The following is a 27,495-nucleotide window of genomic DNA, read 5'->3' as shown; positions in this document are numbered from 1 at the left end:
TAGGGAGGACATGCAGACTCCGCACAGAAGGCACCCCAGCCAAAGATGAAACCGGAGAACCTGTTGCTGTGAGGCGGTAACGCTAACTGCTGCACCACCGTGGCCGCCCGCCATCGCCCTACCTAATCCAAGTAAATCCTGCTGCTCCCAGTGTGTACTCTCTCTTTCTCCTGGGCTCTCTATGCTCTCAATAACACCAACAGCTACTATGACACAACTCAACCTTGCAAATATTGTAAATAGCATCCTTGTTTAATTATGCATAACCAGAGTGTATTAGCTATGCCATTATTTTGTCTTCTTTGCTTCTATGCATGTTCATACTTATATGGTTGTCTAACTCCATATATTACACTTCTCCTTAAATGAAACTGTAAAACCCTGAACTCTATAAATATCATGACTTCAAATATGTTAATTGTAACTTTTTATATAATGTATCTGCTATACCTATGTACCAATTGTATTGCAATTGTTTTATGTAACTTGGAGCTTTTCTCCCCGGGCCTCCACTGAAAATGGGTCATTTTGGCCCAGTGGACTTCCCCGGTAATCAAACTGGAAATAAATAAATAATAAATACTATTGTCTTACAACATAGCTTGTGGTTCATGTCTAACATGATCAAAACACCTGTGTTTTCCTTCATAGTTTGCAGTTAACTCTCTTCCATGCATGATATTGTGTCATGGTGTAGTCAGTAATATTATAAAGTCAGTTCTTAGATTGTTTACTTTGCTTTTCTGTGTACGTTAGGATTAGTGACAGCTTAATTATGGACCTAGCTCCCCTAATTTATTAAAAATATTTTGGGCATCATATTTCTTTTGTGAAAATTGCATAATAAATCATCCATACGCTAACTTCATATGAATTTCTTCCATGCAAAAGAGTATAATATTTGTTCCTAATGAACAGCAACAACTGGATTCTACTCTGCAAGTTACAAATCTCAAGGAGTTCACACTGTCAGATTCCACCAGTGGTACAACCATGAGCCCTCAAAATGTGATCACTCTTATATCCCTTGATGATTTTAAGAGATTGAGCTAAATGTGTGCCATTTAGTACAGTAGCACATATGCTAAACAGTTTTTTTTTGCAGGATCTGCCCTCTGCACCCCCCATGGGAGGGGAAAAACCTCACATTCCCTAAACTTATATTACCATCTCCAGAGTTATACAGTGTTTGGGAGAGGAGAAACTCACCAAAACATTTCATCACAATACCAAACAATCCATGTTTCACTTTAGTAGGAGCAAGCAAAATCATTTACAAGGCATCTCAGTTCAAGGCAACACAGGACCATTTTTAAAGGACTAATAAATAAGAAATTCAAGAGGTCACACAGTAACATTGTAGTGGAAAAGGAACTTTCTTCAGAAGGTGCATATATAGATGATAATGTGAAATATTCCAGCTCAGCTGATACTTTAAAGTTAAGGCACTTTTCACAATGTTTATGCTTATTTTGCATTGTGTCTTTGTAGAAAAACATTGCGTGAGGTGAAAACACTGGCAGATCTTAACCATCCTAACATTGTGCGTTATTATTCTTCATGGACTGATGTTGAACATTTTGGTTCAGAACGGGACAGCAACAGCTGCAGTCTCAGCAGCGTCAGGTAGTGTACTTTCAGTCTCCTGAATTTGTTGGCTTTCATTATTCATATCACAACAACAAATTGCGGTGTTTTAGAATTTAACATTAAGAGCTTTTTAGTGACATTTCAGAGACTGTAGTAGTGTCCAGTCTACAGGCATTCATTTGAGTGGTAGGAAGAATTTGCTATGCCAAGGCTTGATTTGCTGAGATTTAACAGGTTTACCCTCCAGAGCAACTGAAAAAAGTTACCAGTTTTGTTTTCTACATATAGTTAATGGTGCATCCCGGGCCTTTGCAGGGGCAACTATAATGTGAACAGATGCCAACATTCCCTAAAGTATAAGTGCTAGTGAAAAAAAACAAGAATAAAGAACATAACTTTTTCATAAAGATTCCTTTATAGGTACAAATAAGCACATAACAAGTAATTGTATTTATTTTTTCTATTAAATTGAATCTAGGAAAATTGTTCTTACTAAAAAAATCTGATTTCAGTATCCAAAAAACTACATACTGTGCACAAAGTATTTTACAGCAATTTGTATCCATCATGGTATCAGATTTCACAAAATCTTGTAACATTTTTATTTTCTGTTTTTTTTTTTTTTTTTAAATATTAATGAAAGCTATAAAAAGATCAATATGCTTAATTCAGCTGTTGGTAATAGTATTTTATACTCCTGTTTCTCACTCTGTGCTCTTCCCCAGCAGTATTCAACCTTATATCAGTCTCAAACTTGGCAGCACTGTGATGATGTGAGATATAGCCAGCTATGCCAGGAGCAGTACGGCAGTGGATGTGTAACATATGCCAGCATAGCTAGCTGGAGTTTTGTAAAGAATTATGTGTCATTTGTATTTCAGACTGATTCGTACAGGTGTTTGTGTTGAAAATGTATTTGTAAAGCTACTTGTGTTAGAATTGTACCAACAGTGGGTCCTGCTGGACAGAAAAGAAATAGACCTGTATGTCAGACTTTATTGTAACTGTTGAAATGAATATATTTTAACATGGGATACTGGAAGAAAATATGTTAATCTCAGTCCAGCTAACTTTTAGAAATAGCCTGAAATTAAATTACCTGGTTTAGGCCATAAAGATTGTATCTTACAGTTCTGATTGCAGCCACTGACAAAATGTCTGTGAAAAGCAGGATTAGAATTCTACTGTATTGTCGTTAGGGGTGAATTAATTAATTGCTACCCTGGAAGGGTGGAAGTTCTGAAATGGTTTTATAGCTTCCAGATGCTATAACACATCTTAGCAAAGCTCTGTGTGTATCTATCAGTAACACATATGTGCAAGATTTTGGTTCAGTTTCTAGTAAAGGGGGTAGTGTGGGAACCAAATGTCAGATGACCAGATGTATTTGATGTCATTCTGTAATCCAGCACTGAAATTATGGTTTAATACTAGATGAGACAGAAGTCTCAGGGGAGTCTCTTTTTGAAACCTGACAGAGAAGGAGGACAACTCACCCACTTCATCTTGCCTTGCTTTAGTGTGTAACCAGGGAATAGTAATTCTTTAGATCAGTCAGGAAAATGTAGCAATATTAGTTAAGTATTGTTTTTCTGTGCCTGTATGAATCTTTCCATTAGTGTTATTTTTAATATTTCCTCTGATGAAACTCTGATGTTTATTGTAAATAATTATAGAGTATTTTCATGTTCTTTTATTATTTATTATTAAATATGTTTAAACTTTTCATTGTGGCTGGTCTTTTAGAAAATATTTTAGCATTTGAGAGTACTTATATTTATTTGGTGACACTATAGCCACTCCTGAAAGCCGTGCTGCATTAGTCAAACACCACCATTTGTATTAGTATTAATTTCACTCAGTAAAATTAAGTACCCTTGTAAGAGTCTTAGATTAGCTGGCTTTGGAGTGTTCAGGTGGTAGCAACTACCTTATAGCCTGGGCAGAAGGGGACATAGCTGGGAAATTTGTGCCAGCCTTTCCCAGGTGTGTGTGTAAAAATCAAATCTCAAAGAGTGTGTGTGTCAGCTAGTTGGAGCTTGGACACAGAACACTGGATTCACAGAGAGGGTGGTAGAGGACCTGGCTTGGAGCACTCTGCTGAGGACTCAACTCTACAGCTGTGTCAGTAGGGAGTCTTATTGTGGACCTGGAGAGAGAGAGAGAGTGGCAAACCCATTCCTGGACTGAATGTGTTCCTTGTGTGCTCTTAAGGGAAATTGTGCTTGGTGCAGAGAGCTGCATCTGGAAATACTGTCTGTATCTATCTTTGTTCCAAGTGACAGTCCCTCACTGGTATCAGTGGTGCGAATTCAGACTCCTTGATTACTTGCCCAGAGCAGGGACGTCACAAGCACTATTGACTGTCTTGTGCCCAAGTAGTCAGTGCTGATGTTGACTTGCGTCGTCTTCAGTTCTTCTAATTGCTTAGAATGGTCTGTTGAATTCCTTGAGGCTCTCAACAAGTGTCTTACATTTTTTCATATCTGTATTCTTAAATAAAGATTTTTGCCAGATATTTGGTTGGAAGTTAAGTTGGTTTACTTTATTTAGGTCCACTGTCTAGTTTTCTGAATATTTTAAAATTTAGCTTTTGCCAACTTTGCAGATATTAAAATTGAATTGTTGACGTCCTAGGCAGTGGCCACTTTTAAGTAAGTGTATGTGTGGGATATCCTTCCCATACATAATGTACACATTGCTGTGGTATAGACCATATTAAAGTAAATAGTGAATTTTGTAAAAAGTTCAAATCAGCCACCAGGACTAGGACACAAAAATAAAATAGTTGGAAAGCCTAGTGCCATGAAAGTTGAGCACCCTGAGGTTGAAACTGAAACCAAAAGAGTGGTGAAGGACCCACAAAAAAGGAATCTATGTGTAAAAGTGAGGAACAGCTTGTTTATATCAGAAGCCAGTAAAATAAATAGAGGTTACAACCCTAAATGTTATGTCTTTAACTGGGTAGAAGGCCTTGCTAGTTCCAACTGCATAAAGAGAAGGAACATATAAATAAATGCGCTGTCACTAATTCCAGTTATGCCTCCAGTTGATTACAGAAAGCTAACTGAAGAATGTGGCAAGTCTCTGGCCTTCCTCAAATCATAGCTCTTGTCTCCACCTTTTACTAATTTGGTGCCTTTAATGTCCTCAGTCTTTGTCTGCATAGAATATTCTGGCATGTTGTACTCTTCTCTATGAATAAAAAGTAATGAGGGAGAGTGTTATAAGCCTGTTGTACAGCTATCCACTCCTGTTCTACAGCTGTCCGCTATTTATTCTCTGGGGAAGTAGGTAATTCTAATTTGTTTAGTTACTTCCCAGGATTTATAATCTTAACCAGAAAGAGTTGTTTTTAATAGATAAGCGCTGAATGGCTGCAGACTTGGATTAACCCTCTTGTTCTTCTGCAGGTTAAAAATATTATGATGATAAAGATTAACATCCTGATATGCGGGCTGCAGAAACCAGGAACACAGGTTTACTAGGACGAGTATGTGTTCTCAACAGCCAGTCCCACTTTAATTTCCACTAGGTTACAGTCCCAGATCTGAAGTATGAAGTGTTAAACCAACTTTCAGAAGCATACACAAAAGAGAAACTCATCAAGATGTCAGTGACTACAAAGTCAACACTCACTATAAGACCTTCTTTTGGTATCAGGACCTGGATTTAAAGTGATCAACTGTTCCCATCAATCACATTGTGGTGTATTCCCTTCCTAAAGCAGAATGCTTTTTAAGTTCTGATGACAGGTGCTTTGCTAGAAGCAGTGGGAGCCCACCTCATCTCCTTCACAGTTCAGGGAAAAGCATTGTCCAGAAAAGGAAACTGACCATAAACCAGCTGGAACTGTGGTAGTATTTCTCTGAAAACCCTGAAAAGAGATCTGAGCCTCTTATTTTGAAGTTGGGCAGCCAGTAGGTTCTGTTTTATATGAACGAACACTAGGATATGCTTTTCAATTTGAATAGGGAGCTGATCCATGTCTGGTGAAAGGCAGTAGATAGGAGAATTGTGGAATCTAATTGTGGAACATGTGAAATCAGTGAAGTTAGTTTTGCCAGAGGTTAAATGGTCTAATGCTGTTCAGCGAAACTAACTTTTCCAACAGTGGAGTTTGCGTTTTCCTCCATTGTTGTGCAACCCCTGAGTTTGTGTGTGTGTGTGTGTGTATGTATGTGTGTATATATATATATATATATATATATATATATATATATAGAGTGTCCCACTGCAAAAAGATCTTGAGCAGACTGAATTCCTGACTCCCCATCTCTAGGAAAAGAAATGCACATGCATGTTAATGAATCTATATTCTCTACTCAGGGAAAATGAACAGTTGTAAGCGCAAGAATCAGAATCAGATAGGTTTGCCTAAGGTAGTTTCTGTGAGGAAAAAAAGTTTCCAAAACTTCTTGATGAAACTACCTACAGCAAACATAAGAAAACATTTTTTTGCAGGAGAAAGCTCCCCTGCATTCTCCATGTGAGGAGACATCATCTCCAAGCTATATATACATACGTGTGTGTGTGTGTGTGTGTGTGTGTGTGTGTGTGTGTGTGTGTGTATGTATATATGTATGTGTGTGTGTGTGTGTGTGTGTGTGTATATATATATATATATATATATATATATATATATATTTATATATATATATATGGGTCTACTTTGATAGAAAACACATTTCACTGAAACTCATTTCATCTAAAAAGGTATATGCCCTTTTCCCCACTGTAATGTGATTCTGGAGTTAGTATGTATAGTAAGGGGGGGGGGCATAGCCTCCCACATAGTTTGTGTATATATTATCTTCTGGAAAGAGTTATTCATTCGACTTGTAAGTATCCATGTCTATGGTTTACAACGTTTAAAATAAATGGGGGGCTGCACCCTGTACACCCCCCAATGGGGGGGCTGTGCCCCCCCCCCCCTTTACTATATATACTAACTCCAGGATCACACTACAGTGGGGAACAGGGCATATACCTTTTTAGACGAAATGAGTTTCAGTGAAATGAGTTTTCAGTGAAGTGAGCTTTTAGTGAATTGTGCTCAGACAATTCATTTTCAGTTAAATGAGGCTTCGACTAAATGATTTTCAGTGAAATGTGTTTTCTAGCAAAGTAGACCCATATACATGTTTTAGTGTTTTTTTTTTTTTTTTTGGGGTAGCCCGGGGAACTAGACTTCAGCGAAAGTGCACTTTCGTTTAAGTGGGCTCTCGCTGAAGTGTAGGGTCTACTGCTTTATTTCGAAGAAGTGTATTTTCAATGTAAAGCAGTAGACTCATATAAATATATATATATATGTGTGTGTGTGTGTGTGTGTGTGTGTGTGTGTATATATATATATATATATATATATATATATATATATATACACACACACACACACACACACACACACACACACACACGTATGTATATATAGCTTAGGGACAATGTCTCCTCACATGGAAGATCCAGGAGAGCTTTCGCCTGCAAAAAAAATTTTCTTATGTTCGCTGTAGGTAGTTTCATCAAAAAGTTTTGGGAACTTTTTTCCTCACAGAAACTACCTTAGGAGAACCTGTTTGATTTTGTGTCTTGCGCGTACAACTGTTCATTTTCCCTGAGTAGAGAATATACTGGCAGATTCATTAACATGCATCTGCATTTCTTTTCCTAGAGATGGGCAGTCAGGAATTCAGTCTGGTCAAGATATTTTTGGAGTGGGACAGTCCACCATCAATTAACATGTTCTTCATTGAGTAATATACACCCCATCATTCTGCCCAGATAAGCAGGACTGTTGTTGGTAGGCAGTAATTTTTACTGTCACATACAAGAAAGGTTTCTTAATGTCTTTCTCCCATTCCTTGTGATTCTGCATGTAATCACAGCTTTTTGAAAGTAAAGAACAGGACCCATCCTTGTTGTCCCATGGTGGCTGAAAGGTGTTTGGTTTCAGGGTCTCAGGTTCCTGACAATGCAGGATACCATTTCATTGAAAGCCATAGATATGTCCCATTTGTGGTAACTGCCATCTCCACATAAAGACTTGTCTTGACTTTCATTTAGTGCCCTTACTTTTACTGGAGCTTCCATCTGGAGAGGTAGAAGTGTCATGAGAAAGCTTTTTACTTATGAGGCATATAAATCCAAACAATCCTTCTTATAATGGCCAAATGAACCCAATGGAACAACTGAAAATGTAAAAAAAACAAAGGTTCAACTGCAAAGGCAGCACTGTTTATTTAAAACAAGTAGAACACATAGCAAAGCTTTCAAACTCAAAGATCTTTGTCAGCGCATAATTATTTAATTAAAAACAGCTCATTAAAATAAAACACCAGCCTATCAAACATTGTCATCAAATCACATGACTAAATAAATATATTTAAAGTCACAATCACATATATAGTATTTAAACATTATATAAATCTAAGATAAAAGATATAAGCAGCCAAGGTATAACAAACATATAGAAGCATAAACACATAAATATAGCTATATTATATATAATTTTGTCTTTTCTTTAATACTGGTTTAAGACTATATTATTCAAACCAGGACTCATATCAGGTCTAAAATAAACTGTTCCATTTGTATGTATTCAGTTCAGTAAGGTTAACTATATCATTCCCTGTTTTTGGTTTCCATACTTTTTGTAGCACCCTAAATTTAAAAGTATGTCGTAATCCAAAGTTCATTATGTGTTTACTTAAAGCATTTTATTCAATATTTCTACGTATTTCGGATAAATGAGATCCAATCCTCTCTTTTAGTTTTTGATTAGTTTTGCCTCCTATATATGAAATTTAATAGACATACTAACATAATCCAACAAGTGATTAGGAAGAATTGGGCTATCCTTTAGTCAAACTCGGAGCTTAAAGAAGTGGTTGGAGACAGGCGAAGATTTGTTTATAAGAGAGAAAGAAATTTAAGACATCATTTATATTATAAAGGTCATACTTTTAGTAGCAAAAAATAATAGCTTTACTAATAGCAAGAGAGGTACTGTTCCATGTCAAAATTTTTGTATTGTATATATATTAACAACAACAACAATGAATGTATGCATCCCATTACACATGAAGTGTTTAGATTTACTGCATTTGCTACTTGGAGTACTGATAACGTTGTTTACCTTGCTAATTGTGAAGCATGTACTTGCTTCTTTGTAGGCAAAACTAATCATGAATAATATAAATAGTGTTAAACCAGTATTAAAGAAAAGACAAAATTATATATAATATATTTATGTGTTTGTGCTTCTATATGTTTGCTATACCTTGGCCGCTTATATCGATTATCTTAGATTTATATAATGTTTAAGTACTATATATGTGATTGTGATTTTAAATATATTTATTTAGTCTTGATTTGATGACAATGTTTGATTGTTTTATATGTAAATGAGCTGTTTTAACTAAATAATTATGCACTGACAATTATTTATTTATTTATTTATTGACATTTGTTAACCGGGTTAGTCCAACTGGGTTATTGTCCCATTTTCAGTGGAGACCCGAGGAGAAAAGCTCCAGCAAATACAATATATGATCACAGAACAAGAAAAAACAAGTATTACAAACAATAATAGCAAACAATAGAAATAACCTGTGTAGAAATAAACAATCACATTTTTTGATTCTTTGAAAAAGTTAAATTCTTAGCTGCTGAACAGAAGGGGAAAGTCAAGACTGATAGGATGTAATGAGAGAAATATGAGTGTGGGAGGAGGGGAGAGCTAAGTAGGGTCATAGCAGGGACAGGTTCTGGAATCGAGTAAATGTGTCTTCAGTTCTTTTTTAAATAGTGGAGTATGAGAGAGCGTATATCAAGGGGAAGTTTATTCCAAGCTTGGGCCACGGAATGCTTGTAGAGTTGCTTACCAACAGACTTGTTAGGGTGGTAGACATCAAGCAATTGCTGATTTGAGGTGCGGAGAGATCGAGAAGGGGTATAGATGGAAACAAGGAGAGATAGGAAAGGAGAGCAGGAGGGTTTAAACAGCATAGAGTGCAGCATGTTAAATTGGTAGAGATGAAGTAATTGTGGGAGTTCCAGCCATTGTAGGGACTTTAAGGCAATACAGTGGTGAGTGTTGTTAGGGCTGTTAGTGATGAATCTGGCTATGTTGTGGTAGGTTTTTTGAAGTTTGTTCAGGGTAGTAGTTTGAATGTTTGTGAGAACTGGGGCAGCATAGAGGAGAAAGGGGAGGAGAAATGCTTGTCCAAGGGTGAGTCTAGACTCAGGAGTGAGGTGTTTTCTGTTCCGATATAGGAGACCAAGTTTTTGATGGGTTTTCTTTATGCATTGCTGTATATGTTGATTGAATTTTAGTTCATCGTCAATGATAAGTCCTAAGAGTTTAGTGTGGGTGCCAGGATGGATGGCTGTGTTATCATAGGATTTAATGACAAAGGAAGATCTATATTGAGCAAGAGAACGGGGGAGGAAGAGCAAGAGTTTGTTTTTTTTGGGATTTAGGATTAGTAAGTTTTTTGAAAGCCATTGTTCTGTGGAGAGTAGAGCTTTTTGGGTTAGAGTGTGTAGGTCAGAGATGTTGTCGGCTGTAGAAATAATAGTGGAGTCATCAGCGTATTGAATGAGAGATGAATTATTGCAAGAGGTGAATAGGTCATTAGTGATGATATTGAATAAAAGGGGGCCTAAGATGGAACCTTGTGGAACCCCAGTAGAGATAGGCAGGAAAGGAGAATATGAGGAGAGCCATTTGACAGATTGTTGGCATCCAGATAGATAGCTAGTGAACCAGCTGAGGGTGGAGGAGGATAGGTGAAAGTTTGGAAGTTTAGATAGAAGTAAAGGATGGGATACAGTATCAAAAGCTTTGGAGAGGTCTAGAAAGAGACAGGAAGTAGGTTTATTATTGTCCAGGGATTCTGCAATGGTGTGGGTGAAGGAGAGTAGAGCAGTAGTAGTGCTATGATAGGGGTGGAAACCATGTTGAGTTGGGGTGAGTAAGTTGTGATTGAGAAGGTGGTTTAGAAGCTGAGTATTGATACATTTTTCTAGGATCTTAGGGGGGATAGAATAGCAATAGGTCGATAGTTGTTAGGATCAGTAGAGTTGCCTCCCTTATGGAGAGGGGTGGTGTAGAAAGATTTCCAAAGAGTAGGAACAGTAGATTCTAGCATGGATCTATTAATTAATATAGCCACAGGGTAGGCAATAGAGTCAGCTGCAAGTTTGAGGAAGGTGGGAGGTAATTTATCAGTAGAGAGAGAGAGCAGGGTTTGAGTTTGAGTAGTAGATATTTGATGTAAGAAGTGGGAAGTGGCTGGAAGGAGAAAAAAGTGTTATTGGGGCTGGGTGTTGAATCAGGTAAGGAGTAGGAGTTAGTTTGAGAGGGTAGGAGGTTCTGGATGGAGGAGATGAAGTGGGAATTTAGTAGGGTAGCTGTTTCCTCTGGAGTTGAGTTTGGGTAGGGGGAAGGGTTAGAGGGAGAGCCTGGGTAAAGGATGCTGTTTAGTGTAGACCAGAATTTACGGGGTTTAGATCTATGTATATGCTGGCCTGAGCTATAAAATGATTTTTTGTCTTTCATTGTCTGTTTTTTGGCAAGATTACGTAGTTGTCTGTATTTGAGAAGATGAGGTGTTTGATTAGTTTTGATCCAGGCTTTCCGGGCACCGTCTCTTTGTTTCATGATGCTCTTAGTTTGTTTTGAAAGCCAGGGGGCATGATTAGATTTCACTCTGATCATTCTAGAGGGAGCAAGGGAGTCCAGGGTATTTAGGAAGATGCTATTAAAAGTGTCAATGGCATCATTCAGGGGAAGTTGTTTAAGGATGGACCAGTCAATGTTTTGCAGTAGTGAGTTAAATTGAGAAGAGTTAAATGAGGATAGTTTTCGACAATCTTTGAAGAGGTGGGGTTTAGGAGTGTGAGGTCATATCTTAGGATAGAGGTAGGGAGATGGTCACTGAGGGAGTCTAGTAGGGTTTTTGGCTGGTGGTAATGTTGAGGGGAGTTAGTAAGAATCCAGTCTATAGTGGAGCTGGAGGTAGAGTTTTTGTGGAAACGGGTGGGGGTAGAAATTAGTTGTTGGAAACCATGAAGGTGAATACCGAGTGAAGGAGAGTCAGTAGAAAGTTTAGACCAGTCTATATTGACATCCCCAAGGATGAGTGTTTCGTAAGGTATATTGAGATAGAACCAGGATAGTATGTTTTCGAGAATGGGTATGTTGTTGCCAGGAGGAATATACATGGAAGCTACAGAAAGTTTTTTGTGAGGGTTTAGATGGAGGTTAAGAATGAGGAGTTCAGCAGGATGGAAGCTAGGAATAGGTGTGGGGTAAGGTGAAAGGTTAAGGCTGTTAGCGTAGAGGATGGCTACACCACCTCCTTTCTTTGATTTTCTATCAGAGCGGTAGATGTTGTAACCAGGGGGGAGTATTTCACTGTTTGAGATGTGAGTCTTGAGCCATGTTTCTGATAGGGATAGGATATGAGGGGTGTTGTAAGCTATCCAAGAGTGTAGATCAGTAATTTTATTTGCTAGGCTTTGAATGTTTATTGAATAAAAGGTTAGGTGTTTGTGAGGTTTTGGGTATTGGGACTGAGGTTGTATATCGGATTGGTTGTTGGAAGGGGGTTGAGAGCAAGAGGTAGTTAAGGTGGATGAAGGGGAAGAGAGGGAGGTGCAAGGTGAAGAGGGGCCAGGGTTGGGATGGATGTCTCCAGAGGAGAGTAAATGTTTATAGAGAAAAGTGCCTGATGTAAAAAGTAGATAGTATTTGGGAGGTCTGTATTTAATCCTATTGGAAGGTTTGAGAATTTGAAGTATGTGTCTTTTGTATAGAGTTATGGTGGTAGAGTTAAATAGGTCTGAAGAGATGGAAAAAGAAAGTGAAGTTGGAAAGTTGTAGTGTGAGTGCGAGATAGGGGAACAAAAGAATGGATTTGAGACATAAGAGTGATAGGAGGTAGTAATAGAGAGTATAGTGTGTAATGTTGCAGATGTAAGTAGATGCAGCATGATGAGAGGTTTGGTTAAGGAGGGAAGGGGGTAATTGTAAGAAATAGTTAAAGTAGGTGAGTATGCTGAGTTTGATTGGGTGTTGGATTGTGGGATTGGTAATAGACAGGGTGTGGATTTGTAGTAGATCGCTGGGCAGGGAAGGGAAGAATAGGTGATTATGTTAAGTGTGATTGGATGTTGGATTGTGGGAGTGGTGCTAGACAGGAAGTGAATTTGTAATGGCTGGCTGGGCAAGAAGGGGAGGGATGGTTAAGTATAAAAGAAACTGTACAGTGGGTGGGTGGGAATGGGGGTAGGGTAGGGGAGTGAAGTGAGCCCGAGCTGAGCTACACCCAAAAGGAAAGTCTGAAGGGAAAGAGAAAGAAAGGGAGAGGAAAGTGTGTAGGGTTCTAGCAAAAGCAGAGATAGTGGGCCTGAGATTAGGACAGCAGGAGGTAGGAAGCAAGGCACAAGTCTAGAGATGTAAGGAAGAGCCGGGTAGGACAGGTATAGGGAGTTATTAGAATATAGAATTTCTTACTGTGGCAGATAGGAGAACAAGCAGGTTAAAAGAGGAGTGGGTAAAGAGCTAAAGAATAGTTCAGAAAGGAGGTATGAGTTATAGTGGAGAGTGAGCAGGCAGATAAGAAGAGAAATGGGTATGGAGAAATGTTCAGAAAGGAGGTAAAGATTAACAGTGGAGAGGAGTAGGGCAGAGAGGGTGGTAGGAAGATTGAGGGATGTTGGTAAGAGTTGGAGGAGGAGGTAGATGAGAGGGGAGCGGGTGTACTGCAGCCAACGCAGGGGTAGGCCAGAGATTATAGGCGTCAAATATAATCTTCAGGTGAGCAGTACGTACTTAGGTGAAATTCTGCTAAGGAAGGAACAAACAGCAGATGTTTGGCAGAAGGTGGTTTTCCAGTGAGTTTGGGCCTGTAGTAGAGTCAGGGAAACACAGGTAACAATTAGGTAAACCTGACAAAGAACTATAAGTTTGAAAGCTTTGGTACGTGTGCTATTTGTTTTAATAAACAGTGCTGCATTTGCGGTTGAAGCTTTGTTTTTTTATATTTCACTTATTAGGCATACTCTGCTAAGAGGAAGAGGTTCTCCTTTATCAGTATATATGTATTTTGTACTTTCACATTTGGATTGTTTGCAGGTGATTCTGACCCGTGACAGACAACTGTATAGCTTGTCGCAATTATACAGTTGTCATGGTGAATGCCTGTAATTTATGATGATATCATGATCTTGCAAAGGATAGAGCAGTTTCTCAGCATTAGGTGGTTAAATAGTACCTTAAAAAATTCTGCATATTCATGAAACAAGTCTGTGTGCAGCCAGTGTTAACTTCCAGTAACACACAGACCACAGAGATTTCTGCTGGAATAAAAAGATCAACCACACAAAAAGTATATTACAGTTGTATTAATACACACCATGATAGCTAAGAGCTTTTGCCTGTCTGAATTTCATCAGAACTACCAAACACTTCTCATTTCATATACTCCCAAAATCCTGTTCATGTGTCAAAATCAACCAACAGCATTCAAAAAATTCAGTAAAAGTGCTAAATAAATGCATTGTAAAAACTGCAAAAAATGCAACCTGTTCAGACCTCCTAACCGTCCCAAATTACTCTGTTTTTACTGAGTTTTGGGGTCCCAATAATGGGGTGCCACAATTCCCGAGTGGCAACCCTTCATTTCCAATTTTTTTCATCTGTTTTTTTAGACTTTTTAATTTTCACGCTTTTGGAGCTGACATCATCATGTGCCCGATGACGTCAGCCTGTCAGAATTAAGCTCAAGGGACATGCTTGGGAGCATGTCTGTTTGAATACTGGGACTGCCATTTCAAGGAGATGTTAATGCCGTTATGGATTTAAGCTCAACAGACTGCCAGCTGTGCCATTTTGGATTGGTTTTATAACTGCAGAGTGAGCCGGATGTGTTCCAGGCAGAACGCGGAGTTGCTGCACAGCTTGCTTTTCTGAATGATGATATCTGGAGCTGCTTTGCTTTAAGGTACCTAACTGGTGTGTGTGTGTGTGTGTGTGTGTGTGTGTGTGTGTGTGTGTGTGTGTGTGTGTGTGTGTGTGTGTGTGTCAATGCCCCCATTTAATGGAGGTGGTGGCTAGAAAGGCTCAAACCCTGTACCTAAGCATTTCTGATAGAGATTCGGTTTGACATAATAAGATAACTGTAAATATGTATCTTCATCTATGCTAAATGTTTGCTTTTTGAGAGAAGTTCTAGGACTTTAGAATGATAATAATGATAAGATGAGTTTTTCTAATAAAAGTTAAGCCTTCTCTGCAAGCTAGTAAATGAAAACAGTGACTGGAGTTGAGGGGGGAAGTACTTGTTTCTGCAAAGAAACTACTGAGTGTAGTTTCTACAGACCTGAGAAATTTCACAAACACAATTCAGTACTTACTGCTTTTAATGATCTTACTGCAGACAACTTTTGCCTCTTCTGTATATTATGGCTGATTGAATTAGTCAATTTAATTACAAGACTTGTATTTGGGCGGCCACGGTGGTGCAGCGGTTAACATTGCCGCCTCACAGCAAGAGGTTCCCCGGTTTGATCCTCGGCTGGGGTGCCTTCTGTGAGGAGTCTGCATGCCCTTCCTGTAGTCACGTGGGTTTCCTCCGGGTGCTCCAGTTTCCTCCCACATCCCAAAGACATGCTGTAGGTGGATTGGACACTCTAAATTGGCCCTAGGTGTGTGTGTGTACCTTCTGTGGAAGGTTGGGCGCTGGGCTGGCAACTCGACACCGTAAAACTCCACTGCCAATCATGAGCGGGCAGGTGATCCACTGTGGTGACCCCAAACCGGGAAAAACTGAAAGAAGAAGAATTACAAGACTTGTATTTGCTGTACAGAAAATTGTACTGCATTAAGAATGTCGAGCCCGTCAATGTGTACACTTTTTGAACTATCTATAAAAGTTTATAGAAGGCATTTTCCTTCACTTTCTGTTAAGTTTAAGAAAAGCTGATTTCAAATCAAGTTTGCATAAAGAAAAGTAAAGATTTCATTAACGAATGACCCTTAATGTGTTTATTTTCTCTTAAAGAGAGAGTTTTTTTTTTTTTTTTTTTTTTTTTTACAAAGGTGAGACAAATGTCTTTGAGGGAACAGAAAACAGGTCTAGGGAGGTGAAAAGAAACTTTTTTCCTGGAAATTTATTAGTTTGTTTAATATGCTCAAGTGCCCTAAAATACTGGTGAATAGTTAGAACCCACTTGTCTTACCACAATCATAAACTATTAAAAGAAAAAAAGAAAAGAAAGAAGAGATTATTGGAAGCTCCAAAGATGCATTTCCTAATTTCTTAATGGAGACTTCTGGAATCTCATATTAACAATATAAGCAGAAAATGGGTGTAGTGACTGTTAGTTCCATCCATCATTACTTCGTGTACAAGTGAGTTAGCCATACCTGTCAACCTCTCAGTGCAGCATATCTGGACAAAACCTGACAAAATGGGGGGGACAAAGGCCCAGAAATAGGGACAAGTTTTAAATATTACTCTTATAAGCTTAGAAAGTTGCTAGAGTAACATAATTTGTTTAACATACATTTTCTGAAGGATTTGAAGTCTGAAACTCAAATGTATGTAATTATTTAGTGACTTCATCTCTCAGATTATCCCAGTACTTTTTCAGAAAAAGACAGATTTTATGAGGAACAGACCAAAAATATGAGCCAAAAATCTGGACATTCTGTGAAAATCTGTACAGTTGAGAGGAATGGAGTTAGCACAACAGACTACCATAAAAAGATACCTAGAGAAGCTGTAATAGAACAAGAGAATTTGGGTGGAACCTCAAAGCAGTATGCTATAAAGAGTATTTTCCAATAAATGAAAACATGTCATAGATGGGAAGACATTTGGAGATTCGGAATAAAAGACAAGCATCCTAATAGCTGTGGGACAAGGTCCTTTCCTAGCTGCAATTTGTTGCAGAGAAACTGGAGTGCTTGAGTTTACAGTCCAAAAAGTAAACAAGCTAGCCATTAAATGTGACCATCTGGAAACTCACAAAGTTATGAGACCAAGTTCTGTTACAGATAACAGAAATGAATAAAGATTTGCAGGTACAGTTGGATAAAAATATAAGTCTTATTCACTTAAATAGTTAATAAAAGAACATGTTTTATATCAACATGCAATTTCTGAACAATAAGAAGTATGAAACTAATGTCTAGCATTGTTAACCTGACTGACATGCTCAGTGATTTACCACAAATTTAAATATTTTATGAGGCAGTAGAGAAATATGAGAACAAAATGGGAGAGAAGCTTGGGGGTAAACACACACCCATACAAACACACTCATTCATACACATAACACAACATTTTATTCTAACAACTTTCCAAAATGGTTGTCTCCCCCCTCCCCCCCAAAAAAATGAAATTGAAAATAACTGTGAGAAGCTGTGCAAATATATATATATATATATATATATATATATATATATATATATATATAAAATGTGGATATGGAAGTAGACTTTTATGATGGACTTGTTCTGAATTGGGCAGTTTTGTCATTATTGGTTCATGCATTTTGTTTCATTGCCTACTGGAAAAATGCTCAAACAATAAGTTTAAAATGCGCTCTAACATGTGTGCTGTATTATACAAGGAATACAAATTAATAAAGTCAGGAAGGTGCATCAACGAACGCATGTATGTTTCTTGTTTTGTGTACAAGGGGCCAATGATTTTAAAACAGCCCAAAGGTAATCTTCATCCACCACTGGCCAGATGCATTTTCTTTGGATGTGGTGTGTGGGTTTCAATGCTGTTTCAATGAGTGTAAGTTTCAAGGGCAGAGAAGTTTTAATGCCAAGTCTACTTTCATTGCGAGACAGTATTGCTTTGTTGAGCAGCTTTGTTTAGCAGATATCTTATTAGTGTTTGTGCATTGTGCTATAAAATGTAAAAATAAAATCCAAATAATCATTGTAGAAGTAAAGCAGTATGCACACATTATGGTAAATGGGGCAGAATAGACAGGTAATAGGACATTGGAATGGCTGCAGGGGGACTCTGGTGCCATATTTTGGTTGTCTGTTTTTCAGTTTGCGTTTGAAAGTTGGTATCCCACAATTTCATGGGAGTGGGCGGGGTTACGTAGTTATGTATGCAAATTTGATGTTAATCAGCGTACAGATTTTTACCTAGTTTTCATGGGCCTTGTCCAGATTTTTGATGTTTCCAGATTGAGAAGTATGAACCTGTTGTTGACATTCCCTATGTACATGAATAACCCCTCTAAGAGAAGTGTTAAATGCTCTGCATCACAAGGCTAACTGTACATTAGAAACTACTGCTGTCAAAGGTCATGCCAGAAGGGGTACATCTTCTGCCTGTGCTTACTTCAGGAATATCTGCAGTGTGGACATTTATGCCACGTCCACTTGGCCATCAGATTAAGCCTTCCCTAAACATCATTGTTTGGTCTAAGGTTATGTGAGTCATGCCTTGTTTGAAAATTCAGTGTTGCTAGAGTCTGCTTTCTGAGTTGTTGTGTTTTGGACATTCTCTAACACTAGCCTCTCACACGGGTTTAATTATTATTACTTGGGATTCTTCTAGTAGTTACCCCATAAAGAAGGACCCAGACTCAGAGATACATATTCACTTCACCTGTTGAAGTACAGTGGGACCTTTTTTCACACTGTCCATTAAATGTGAACAAGGCTAACTGTACATTAGAAGATACTGCTGTCAAAGGGTGTGTGTGTGTGTGTGTGTGTATATATATATATATATATATTTATATATCTCTATCTGACTTTTTCTCTCTCTCTACGCACACACACACACACATATATATATATATATATATATATATATTATATTATATTATATTATATATTATGCATTATGAATCTCGCGCTAAATGTAATTTTTTCTTTTTTCAAAAAGCTTAGTAGAACGCATTACTTGAAGATTGAATGAAAATTGACAACATCAGATAAGATGTTCATTATATAGTCCTTTTCCATATTATACATATGGAAGAACACTGAGGAAACTAAGCAGAGGGTGTGTAAAAAGTTTAATTTATGAAAATGGAAAAACACTGATGTTGATGTAAACAGCCTTAGCCTTTATAGTGTGGTTTATTGACTGCCTGTACGTTGGTGTTTTGTGTAATGGCTGAAAAAGAGAAAGCCCCTGCGGGGTTTAAGAAGTGCCTTAAATGTGGCCATAAAATTCCATTCTCTGACACTCATACTCTTTGTGTGTACTGCCTAAGTCCCCTCCATTTACAGGAGGACTGTGCCATTTGTCACGGATTTAACCGAAGAGCATTTACTGAGAGAAAGAACAAACTGATTCTTAAAACCATGCTGCCTACCTGTTTTGAGGAGACCTTATCTGGAGTTTCTGCTACAAAATAAAAAATGTCAGTCTCCCTCTCCAAGTCCTTCTTCTTTTTCTTTGAAGGCTTCATAGCAGGCTAGGAAGAGACCAATAACTGAACAATTCAACCATAAATGAAAGAAGGTAAAAGCTTTAAATCAGACTTTTTCATCGGATCCGAAGCATAAAGAAAAATCTTCCGTGCATCTGACCTCAACACTGGATCCTTATCATAAGAAAAATAAATTATCAAATCCTACCACATAGGATCCAACAAAAAGTTCCACATTGATACATAAAGCTTTAGAGCAGACTTCTTCATCGGATGCGAAGCATAAAGAAAAATCTTCCTGGGATCTGACCTCAACATTGGATCCTTATCATAAGAAAAATGAATTATCAGATCTGACCACATAGGATCCAACAAAAAGTTCCACTTTGATACATATACCATGAACCAGATTTTCTCCCTCTGTGGACCCTGTGCCTTCAAGGGTTCCACCACCATTCCTGGAAAGGCCGAAGTCTTCATCTGTCCTAACCACTCGCTGTTCCAAATGCCTCACAGACGACGTAGAGAGACTGGTGAGAAGCATTCTCTTGGTGCAGAGTCAGTCAGGTGTCCTGTTGGCACCTACACCTTCACGTCAGGAGATCCATTCTACAGCTACACCACCTTTATCAGTTCCTCACTATCTTGCTCAGATCCGAGGATTGCATTGTCCTTGGAGCCAAAGCTGGCTTTCAGAACTTCAGTCCAGTCAGATCCAGAGAGCTCTCAGAGCTGGAACTACCCTTTCTGCACCTTGGGGCTTTGGCAAGGATTAGTTCAACTCTAACTTCTGCCTCGGGAGGGCTGTCTTCAAAGCAGGGTGGGACCAGGATCCAGAAGCTTGCCTTCTTGGATCCAGGTTTCTATCCTTCTCTGGGACAGTCTGCCTTTTGAGGTTGTGGAGAGGGCCTTGTGTACATCGTTGACACAGACGGTTCCTCCCCCCTAGGATCCTACCTGTTACCTTTCCATGTCTGTGCTTAGAGTCTCAACTTTCCTCTCCACAGGGCCAGCTGGTACCAAGACCTAAGTCTTCCCAGCAGACTATCCCCATTTTTCTGATACCACCCTAGAGCATCCTACTGAGGAGGTACCCAAGAAGAAAACGTACAAGAATAAGCACTTAGAGTCCCCAGAATCTGTCACAGAAGGTGCAGATTATGATGAGGGTGAAGGCTCCCCACAGTCACCTCTTGTTAATGTCTCATTTGGAGACATCCTAGAAATCCTAAACCATAGCGGTGGCTGCAAGTCTGACAATCCTTTGTCTGAAGAATTTGTATTCCTGGAGGCGTTTGGCACTGACCTGTCTACCTCCTGGGTGACTCTGCCCACCAACAAGCTAACTGAGTTGCTCTCTCGGTGGGCATGGAAGGACCAGACACCACTGAGCCAATTCCTCGGAGACCTGAAAAAATTATGACAACACCGGAGGACAAGCAGTTTTGGGCTAAAGTGGTGCCTGTTAATGCCATAGATTTGGTGGTGGCCTCTAAGAAGGAACTAGCTGAGGAGATTTCCACTGTCCATCCCTCCACCAAGGAGTATCAAACGATGGAAAGGTTTGAGAAGCATGGCTATGCTTCAGCAACCTGCGCCTAAAAGTCACTGAACTATCTGGCACATTTCACCAGGTTACAAAGAGACCCAATTAAGGAACTTTCTAGCACCCTGTCAGGATCCATTTCTGAGGAAATACAAGCCTCTGTCACTTCTCAGTTGGCTACCCTGCAATTATCCAGTTTCTCCATAAGGTTCATTTCTCATGTATTAGAAGGAACTTCAAGGGCAACGGGTTCAGGCATTTCCATAAGGAGACACGCCTGGATGTGCTTATGTGATTTTGCAGAGCCCTTCAAGTCTTCGGTCATCAATGCTACCTTTGACAGTACTACTTTGTTTGACCCAAAAGTAAAAGAAACTGTATCCAGGTATGACAAAGATAGAAAGACCCTGTCTGCCTTAGGCTTACATTTTTCCACCTCTCAAAGTTCATTTTCTAGGAATCATCGAGGTGGAGGAAAGATGTGGTTCAAAATGTCCCAAGGGCCTTTCCAGGACACACATGGAAGAGGTTCCCCCTGGGGCAGAAGGGGGAATTCCAATGGTAGATGCCGCCCCATGCATCAGAGTTGGTCTGAAAAATCAAAGGTCTAGAGATTTGTTCTTTGACAGACCCTTCCAGCGCTCCTGATTTTCCCCATTTGGAGGCAATCAAGGGTCATTTTTGACTGCACCAGAGAGCCTGGCTAGAGATAGCAGATACTTGGGTGCAGAGGATCATTTCCAGAGGTTATATTATACGCTTTTCCCTTCCTCCTCCCCATTCAGGTAAAATTCCCAATGCTCTACCCAGTCAGAGGAAACAAGTGGCAATTTAAGTACAAAAGCTGCTAGAAAAAGAGTCATCCAAGTTGTCCCCCTGGACCAGATAGAATCTGGAGTTTACTCAAGATTCTTTTTAGTGCCAAAGAAAACAGGGAACTGGAAGCCAGTTTTTGATGTCAGCAACTTAAACAAGTCACTTTGAAAAACCGAGTTCCGGATGGCCACGGTTCATTCCATTCTTACATTTTTGGAAAAGGACCACTGGATGTGCTCAGTAGATCTTCAGGATGGGTACTGTCACATAAAAATTAACGGGCATTCCAGAAGGTGTTTACGCTTCTGACTAGGAGCCAGTCATTACCAGTTCAGAGTTCTGCCCTTTGGTCTCACCACAGCCCCCAGGGTGTTCATCAGGTGTATGGCAGTAGTAGCAGCTCAATTGAGACTGCAGGGATTCTGGATGTTTCCATATCTAGATGGCTGGCTCATTTCTACCCTGACCAGGCATCAACTCATAATGTCAAGAGAAAACATTATTCAGCCATGCGCTGTTCTGGGTAAAACTATAAACTCTGAAAAATCTCATTTAGAACCAACTCAAAACATAAGAGGGAGCATGTCTCAATACAGAGTTGACCATAGTCTCACTTCCCTTACCAAGAGTTTAGATAATAAGATTGCAAGTAGAGAAGATAGTTTTTATTACCAAGACTGCAACTCGATTTAGTTCTTCAGGCTTTGGAATCAATGGCTGCAGTGATAACACTAGTACCATTGGGCAGATTTTATATGAGAATTCTTCAGTGGATGCTTGCCTCACAATGGTCAATATTTTATCATTCCACATCCACTCCGATACAAATCTCCAACCTATGCAAGAGAGATCTCAAGTGGTGAATGCAGTCATACCAAGTTCTACAAGCCCGTTTGTTCATTCCCCCTCAGCCCAAGGCCATAGTTACTGCGGATGCTTCCCATTTGGGGGGGCATTACCTGGGAAAGACAGTACAAGGAACGTGGTCCCCCAAGGACGCCAATTTGCATATCAGTGTTCTAGAGAGGAGAGCCATGCTTCTAGCATTGCAGGCCTTCCAAAATGCTCTCCCCTTAGGGACGATTGCAGTAGAAACAGACAATATGCCAGTAGTTTGGAACAGCAGCAAACAAGGCGGGGCCAAATCCTAGCCCTTCTGTCAAGAAGCTTTCAGTGTGTGGCAATGGGTGATCTCATCCAACTGCTTTCTCATAGCAATGCACATTCCGGGGAAGTCCAGTGTGATAGCAGACAAACTGAGCAGGTGCATTCTTTTACCCCACAAATGGTCTGTTAAAAAGAATGTGACAGAAATGATTTTCTGTCAGTGGGGCCAGCCTTGCTGTGATCTTTTTTCCTCTCCCCTAAACAATAAGTGCAGCAGCTACTTTGCTTTAATCCTCCCTAAGGGGGAATGACAGAGGGATGCTCTACTTCAGGATTGGCCCCCTGGTCTACTTTATGCCTTCTCACCTATCCAGCTGATTCCCAAATTCCTACAGAAAGCTGCTATTTTGAAGGGTAAAGTCATCCTCATTGCACCTTACTGGCCTCACGAGATTTGGTTTCCCTTCCTTTGGCCTCACTTGCTTCACCAACCTTGGATTCTAGATCAAACTCCAGACCTCCTATCTCATTTGACAGGCATTATCCATCCAGATATAACAAATCTCAAGCTGACAGCTTGGCTTCTCCAGTTCCGTTGATAGCCAGACAACCTATGCTCTCTTCTCCGGTCCAAAACATGTTGTTATCCTCGCTTAAACCATCTACAAGTAAACTATATGCTAGCAATTGAAAAATATTTGACTACACGGCTATTCAGAATCATATTGACCCTTTTTATGCCCCTATACATAACGTTCTGCAATTCTTAATATTTATTTTTAATGAAGAAGCTAGTTCATCTACAGATAAGGTTCGCTAGCAGCAATTTCTAATTTTCATATTGATTTGATCTTTCTTCATTTGCTTCTCATAATCTTTGTACACTGTTATTGAGACCTCTTTTAAATATCCTCCCCTTCAGTGGGATCTGAATCTGGTACTGTAAGCACTAATACGTTCCCCTTTTGAGCCTGCAGATAAGTGTGATCTTAAATGCCTTTCTTGGAAAACATTATTTTTAGTGGCCATTACTTCAGACAGACGAATTTCTGAAATTCAGGCCTTATCCTCAAAACCGTCATGTGTAATTATTCATAAGGACAGAGTTACACTACTAACTGATGCAACCTTCCTTTTTAAGGTGGTGTCTGGATCTGACATCAACTAGTCTATTCATTTACTTATATTTTTACCTAAATATACAAACAAAGGAGAATACTTACTTCATTTACTAGATGTTCGTAGGCAGCTACATTTTTATTTACATAGAACAAAAGAAATCAGAGCTAGTGATCAGTTATTTGTTTGTTATGCAGATATAAAGTTGGGTAGTCCAGTAACCAAAGTAACTTTAGTCAAGTGGCTTACTGACTGCATTTCATTTATTTACAACAAAGTGGATATCACCCTACCAAGATGATTACAAGCTCACTCAACCAGAGCCATGGCAACTTCCTTACTTTTTCAAACCAGACCATCCATGGATGACATATGTGCAGCAACTTGGGCTTCTCTCCATACCTTCATTACTCATTACAAATTGGATTTGGTCTCCAGAGGTAGAACATCGTTTGGCTCGATGATGCTCTAAAATACCCTTTTTTGAGTGCACCTTGGAGCTAAGGTAGCTGGGGAGTCTGTCCCATTAGTTGAGGATTCAATGAAAATTGACATCATCAGATAAAGAAGTTATGCACTTTCCATAACGTTCCGTTTGTGTTGTCGATTTTCATTCTTCCTCATTTACCCCTCCAACCAACCCCCATCCTTATGCAATTTCTGGAAGAGAGAGTAGTTAGACACGTATTCTACTCCCCACATAACTGAACTCCAGATGTAGTCTCTGCTTTGATATACACACACACACACATATGTCTTCTTCCTATTATAATCAGCAAACAAGATCTGAGGTAGATGGGGTTGGTGCATTGTGGGTACGGGAGAAACTTGGAGTTTGAAGTTGCCTGGTCCAGTCAGATCTGAGGGATGTTATCTGAACACATTATAGGTTCATAGGTTGGTACTAGGCTATCGGCCCTAGGGCCTATACAAGCCTAGCCATAACAATTCCCTGGGTATTTCTTCCCACAATATTTACTTCCCTAGACCCCTGTCTGGCAGGGCGACTGATGTGATCCCCGGGATAAATTTCCTATCTCCCATCCAATCGTGAAGGTTCCTTTTGAAGAGGGCCAAAAAGGTGCTCTACTTGACATGTATGGGCAGTCTATTCCAGAGTCTGGGGAGTCTCTGGGTCAGGAACCTATCCCTCCAGCATGTTTTGTTCATTGTGATGACAAGATTTAGATCCCTGGAGCATGTGGCTTTGAAGGATTGGGATTTCTTTAAGTGTAGCATGTCCAACAGCTCTGGGTTTGACATGGCCTTGTATATTAAGCAGAGATTGCCTCTGAGTAGGCGATATGCAACAGAGTATAGCTGGAGTTTATTTAGATGGTCAGCATAGGGCATCTGCTTTAGGCCTGTGATTCTTTTAGTGAGGTATTTCTGCGGCCTTTCCAGTTGTTGCAGATGTCTTGAGAGGTACATATCAAACGGGGTGTTGTATTCTATAATGGGTCTAATGAGGGATAGGTACAGTGTGACAATCACCTCCTTTTTTCTGGATGAAAAGCCCTTAGTGATGAGGTGTGCCACATAGAAGGATTTCCTGACTGTTGTGGCAATGTGATTATCGAAGGTGAGACCACTGTCCACCTGTGTCCCTACATCTCTTATTACACATTCAGTGTTCAGTGTACTTCCACTTATCTGGTAATTCACAGGGTACCTGTTTTTTCCCAAAGTAGATAACTATACATTTCTTGGCATTGAGCTTGAGCCCATGGCTCTGGCGGTAAGCATCTGTTTCTGTAAGGCCCTTTTGTAGAATATCCACATAATCTGGGAATTCAGTAATGGCTCCCATTTTGCAGTCATCTGTAAACTTTGTTAGCCAGAGCCCCTTAGTGCTGGGCTGTACTTCAGAGAAGTAGATGCCAAACAAGAGCGGTCCCAGAACTGAACTCTGAGGTACTCCACTTGTCGGTAGCTGGATTTGGAGTTGGCTACTTTTACAGTGTGGGTTCCGTCAGTAAGACAGTTGGCAACCCATCGAGTGATGTAGGGATTAATGCCCAGTTTAGCAAGTTTATCTATGATTCCAGAGTGGGGGATAGTGTCAAAGGCCTTGACAAGGTCCAGATAGGCTGAGTGGACCGCCTTACCCTCGTCCACAGCTCTGGAGACTGATTCAAAGAAGTCATTCAGGTTCAGGAGACAAGATCAGCCCTTCACAAACCCAAACTGGGTGGGGTCCAGTATTTGAAGGTTTCCTATGTCTTTGTTTATAAGTTCCATGATAATACATTCCATGGCCTTGCAGATCAGGCTCGTCAGACTGATGGGGCAGTAGTTCCTAGCATCCAAAGTGGATCCCCCCTTGTGGAGTGGAATAACTGTAGCTGTGCGCCACTCAGTGGGCATGAAGCCTGAGGTGAGGCTATGATTAAACATGATGCTTAGGTATGGTGCCAGTTCATTTTGTAGTTCATGTAATACACAGCCCGGGATGTCATCTGGTCCCATGGATGCTGTATTCTTAGCTTTGGAGAGTGCGTTTTTTACCAGCGTGGCCGACAATACTAGAATTTGGCAATCTTTCGGTATTGAGATGGGTCCTTTAGGAGGTGAGAGGGGGGTGGAGTTGGCAATGAATCGATCTGCCAGGATATTGGCAATATCCTTGGGATCAGTATATTTAATGCCATTCTGTTGTAGCTCAGAGCAGATCTTAGCATTGCCATTTAGATTCTTGACATAGTTATAGAATGTCTTGTGGTTGTCTTTGGAATCTGTGGCAATTTTACTTTTGTAACTAGCTTTGGAGAATTTTATGAAGGATCTCAGCTTCTTACTGAGGCTGATAAGGGAGTTTTTTGCATCCTGGGATTTTCCTCTTTTCTGCAACAGTTTGTTTATGGCAGGGGACCACCAGATTGGCTTTCTTTTTTTTTGGAGGAGAGCGTCTTGGTTTTATTTGGGATGGCACGATTCATGCACGAGTGGATGTACTTGTACAGTGCCTTAGTGTAGGATAGTTCCAGTCTTCATGGGTGTCATGAAGTTAGTCACTTCTGACTTGAGTAGCATGACCTTGGCTTTGGAGAAGTTTTTTATGGAGGTTTCCTTACTGGGGGGGGGGGGGGGGAGGGATGTGGATGTCAAGGGGTGATTAGCTTATGCTCAGACCTGACCAACGATGGGGTGACCATAGGTGTGGCGCATCGAGTTCCCATTTTAGTAATGACCAGGTCAAGGATATTGGACCCCTGGTGGGGACTATGGATTAGCTGATTAAGGGCATTGGAATTTATGAATTCCAAGAACCGTTGGGCAAAGGTGTTGGTATACAAGTAGTTTTCCCAGTTAATGGCAGGGTAGTTGAAATCACCCAGTATTAGGGTGTTTGGTTGTATCTTAATATTTTCCAATATGTTTAGAAAGGTGTAGTGAGAATCTTGGGGCATGGTGGGGGATCTGTAGCAAGCTACAGTTTGGATTGCCATTTTACCTAGTGTTAGTTGCACCTGGAGAATTTCAGACGCATTGTGTTGGGCAGCTAGCCTGGTGGTGTGAATATCCTTGGTGAATATGGACACTCCTCCACCTTTAGTGTTTCGGTCCTGGTTTGGTGGCTGAAAAGTGTGGTAAGAGTTGTAGCCTGGTATTGCAGGGGTGCTGTCTGGAGCCTTGAACCAGGTTTCAGTTACTGCACAGATATCGATGTTCTCCATTTTTAGGAGTGCCTTGAGAGAGTGCATTTTGAGGTTTAGACTTCTAGCATTGAGTAGCATTACCTTCAGATTTTGCATGTTTGTACCTGTTATGGTGGTGTTTTTTTCCTTTGAACTTTGCCTTAAAAAGGCACTATAGTGGTGGCAAGAGCCTTAGCCAGTAACCTGAATCCCAGGGGCAACAGGTGCAGACCATCTCTGGCAAAGCATCAT

At 39.9% G+C, this 27,495-nt stretch overlaps 1 protein-coding gene across 2 annotated transcripts in view; it reads left to right on the top strand.

The window, feature by feature from the left end:
• The window catches only part of EIF2AK2 (eukaryotic translation initiation factor 2 alpha kinase 2), a 1,554,704-nt gene that overhangs the window by 1,045,540 nt on the left and 481,669 nt on the right, over positions 1-27,495 (top strand). For both annotated transcript variants that reach the window (XM_044057939.1, XM_044057874.1), the window contains one exon: positions 1,492-1,626. In XM_044057939.1, coding sequence (XP_043913874.1) covers positions 1,492-1,626 — 135 coding nt within the window. The remainder of the gene's footprint in view (positions 1-1,491; positions 1,627-27,495) is intronic.

The sequence above is a fragment of the Protopterus annectens genome, chromosome 1.part0, assembly GCF_019279795.1.
Source record: "Protopterus annectens isolate FY-2018-M chromosome 1.part0, PAN1.0, whole genome shotgun sequence".
In the NCBI taxonomy this organism is placed as follows: Eukaryota; Metazoa; Chordata; order Ceratodontiformes; family Protopteridae; genus Protopterus; species Protopterus annectens.
This window is presented reverse-complemented; position numbering and strand designations above follow the sequence as displayed.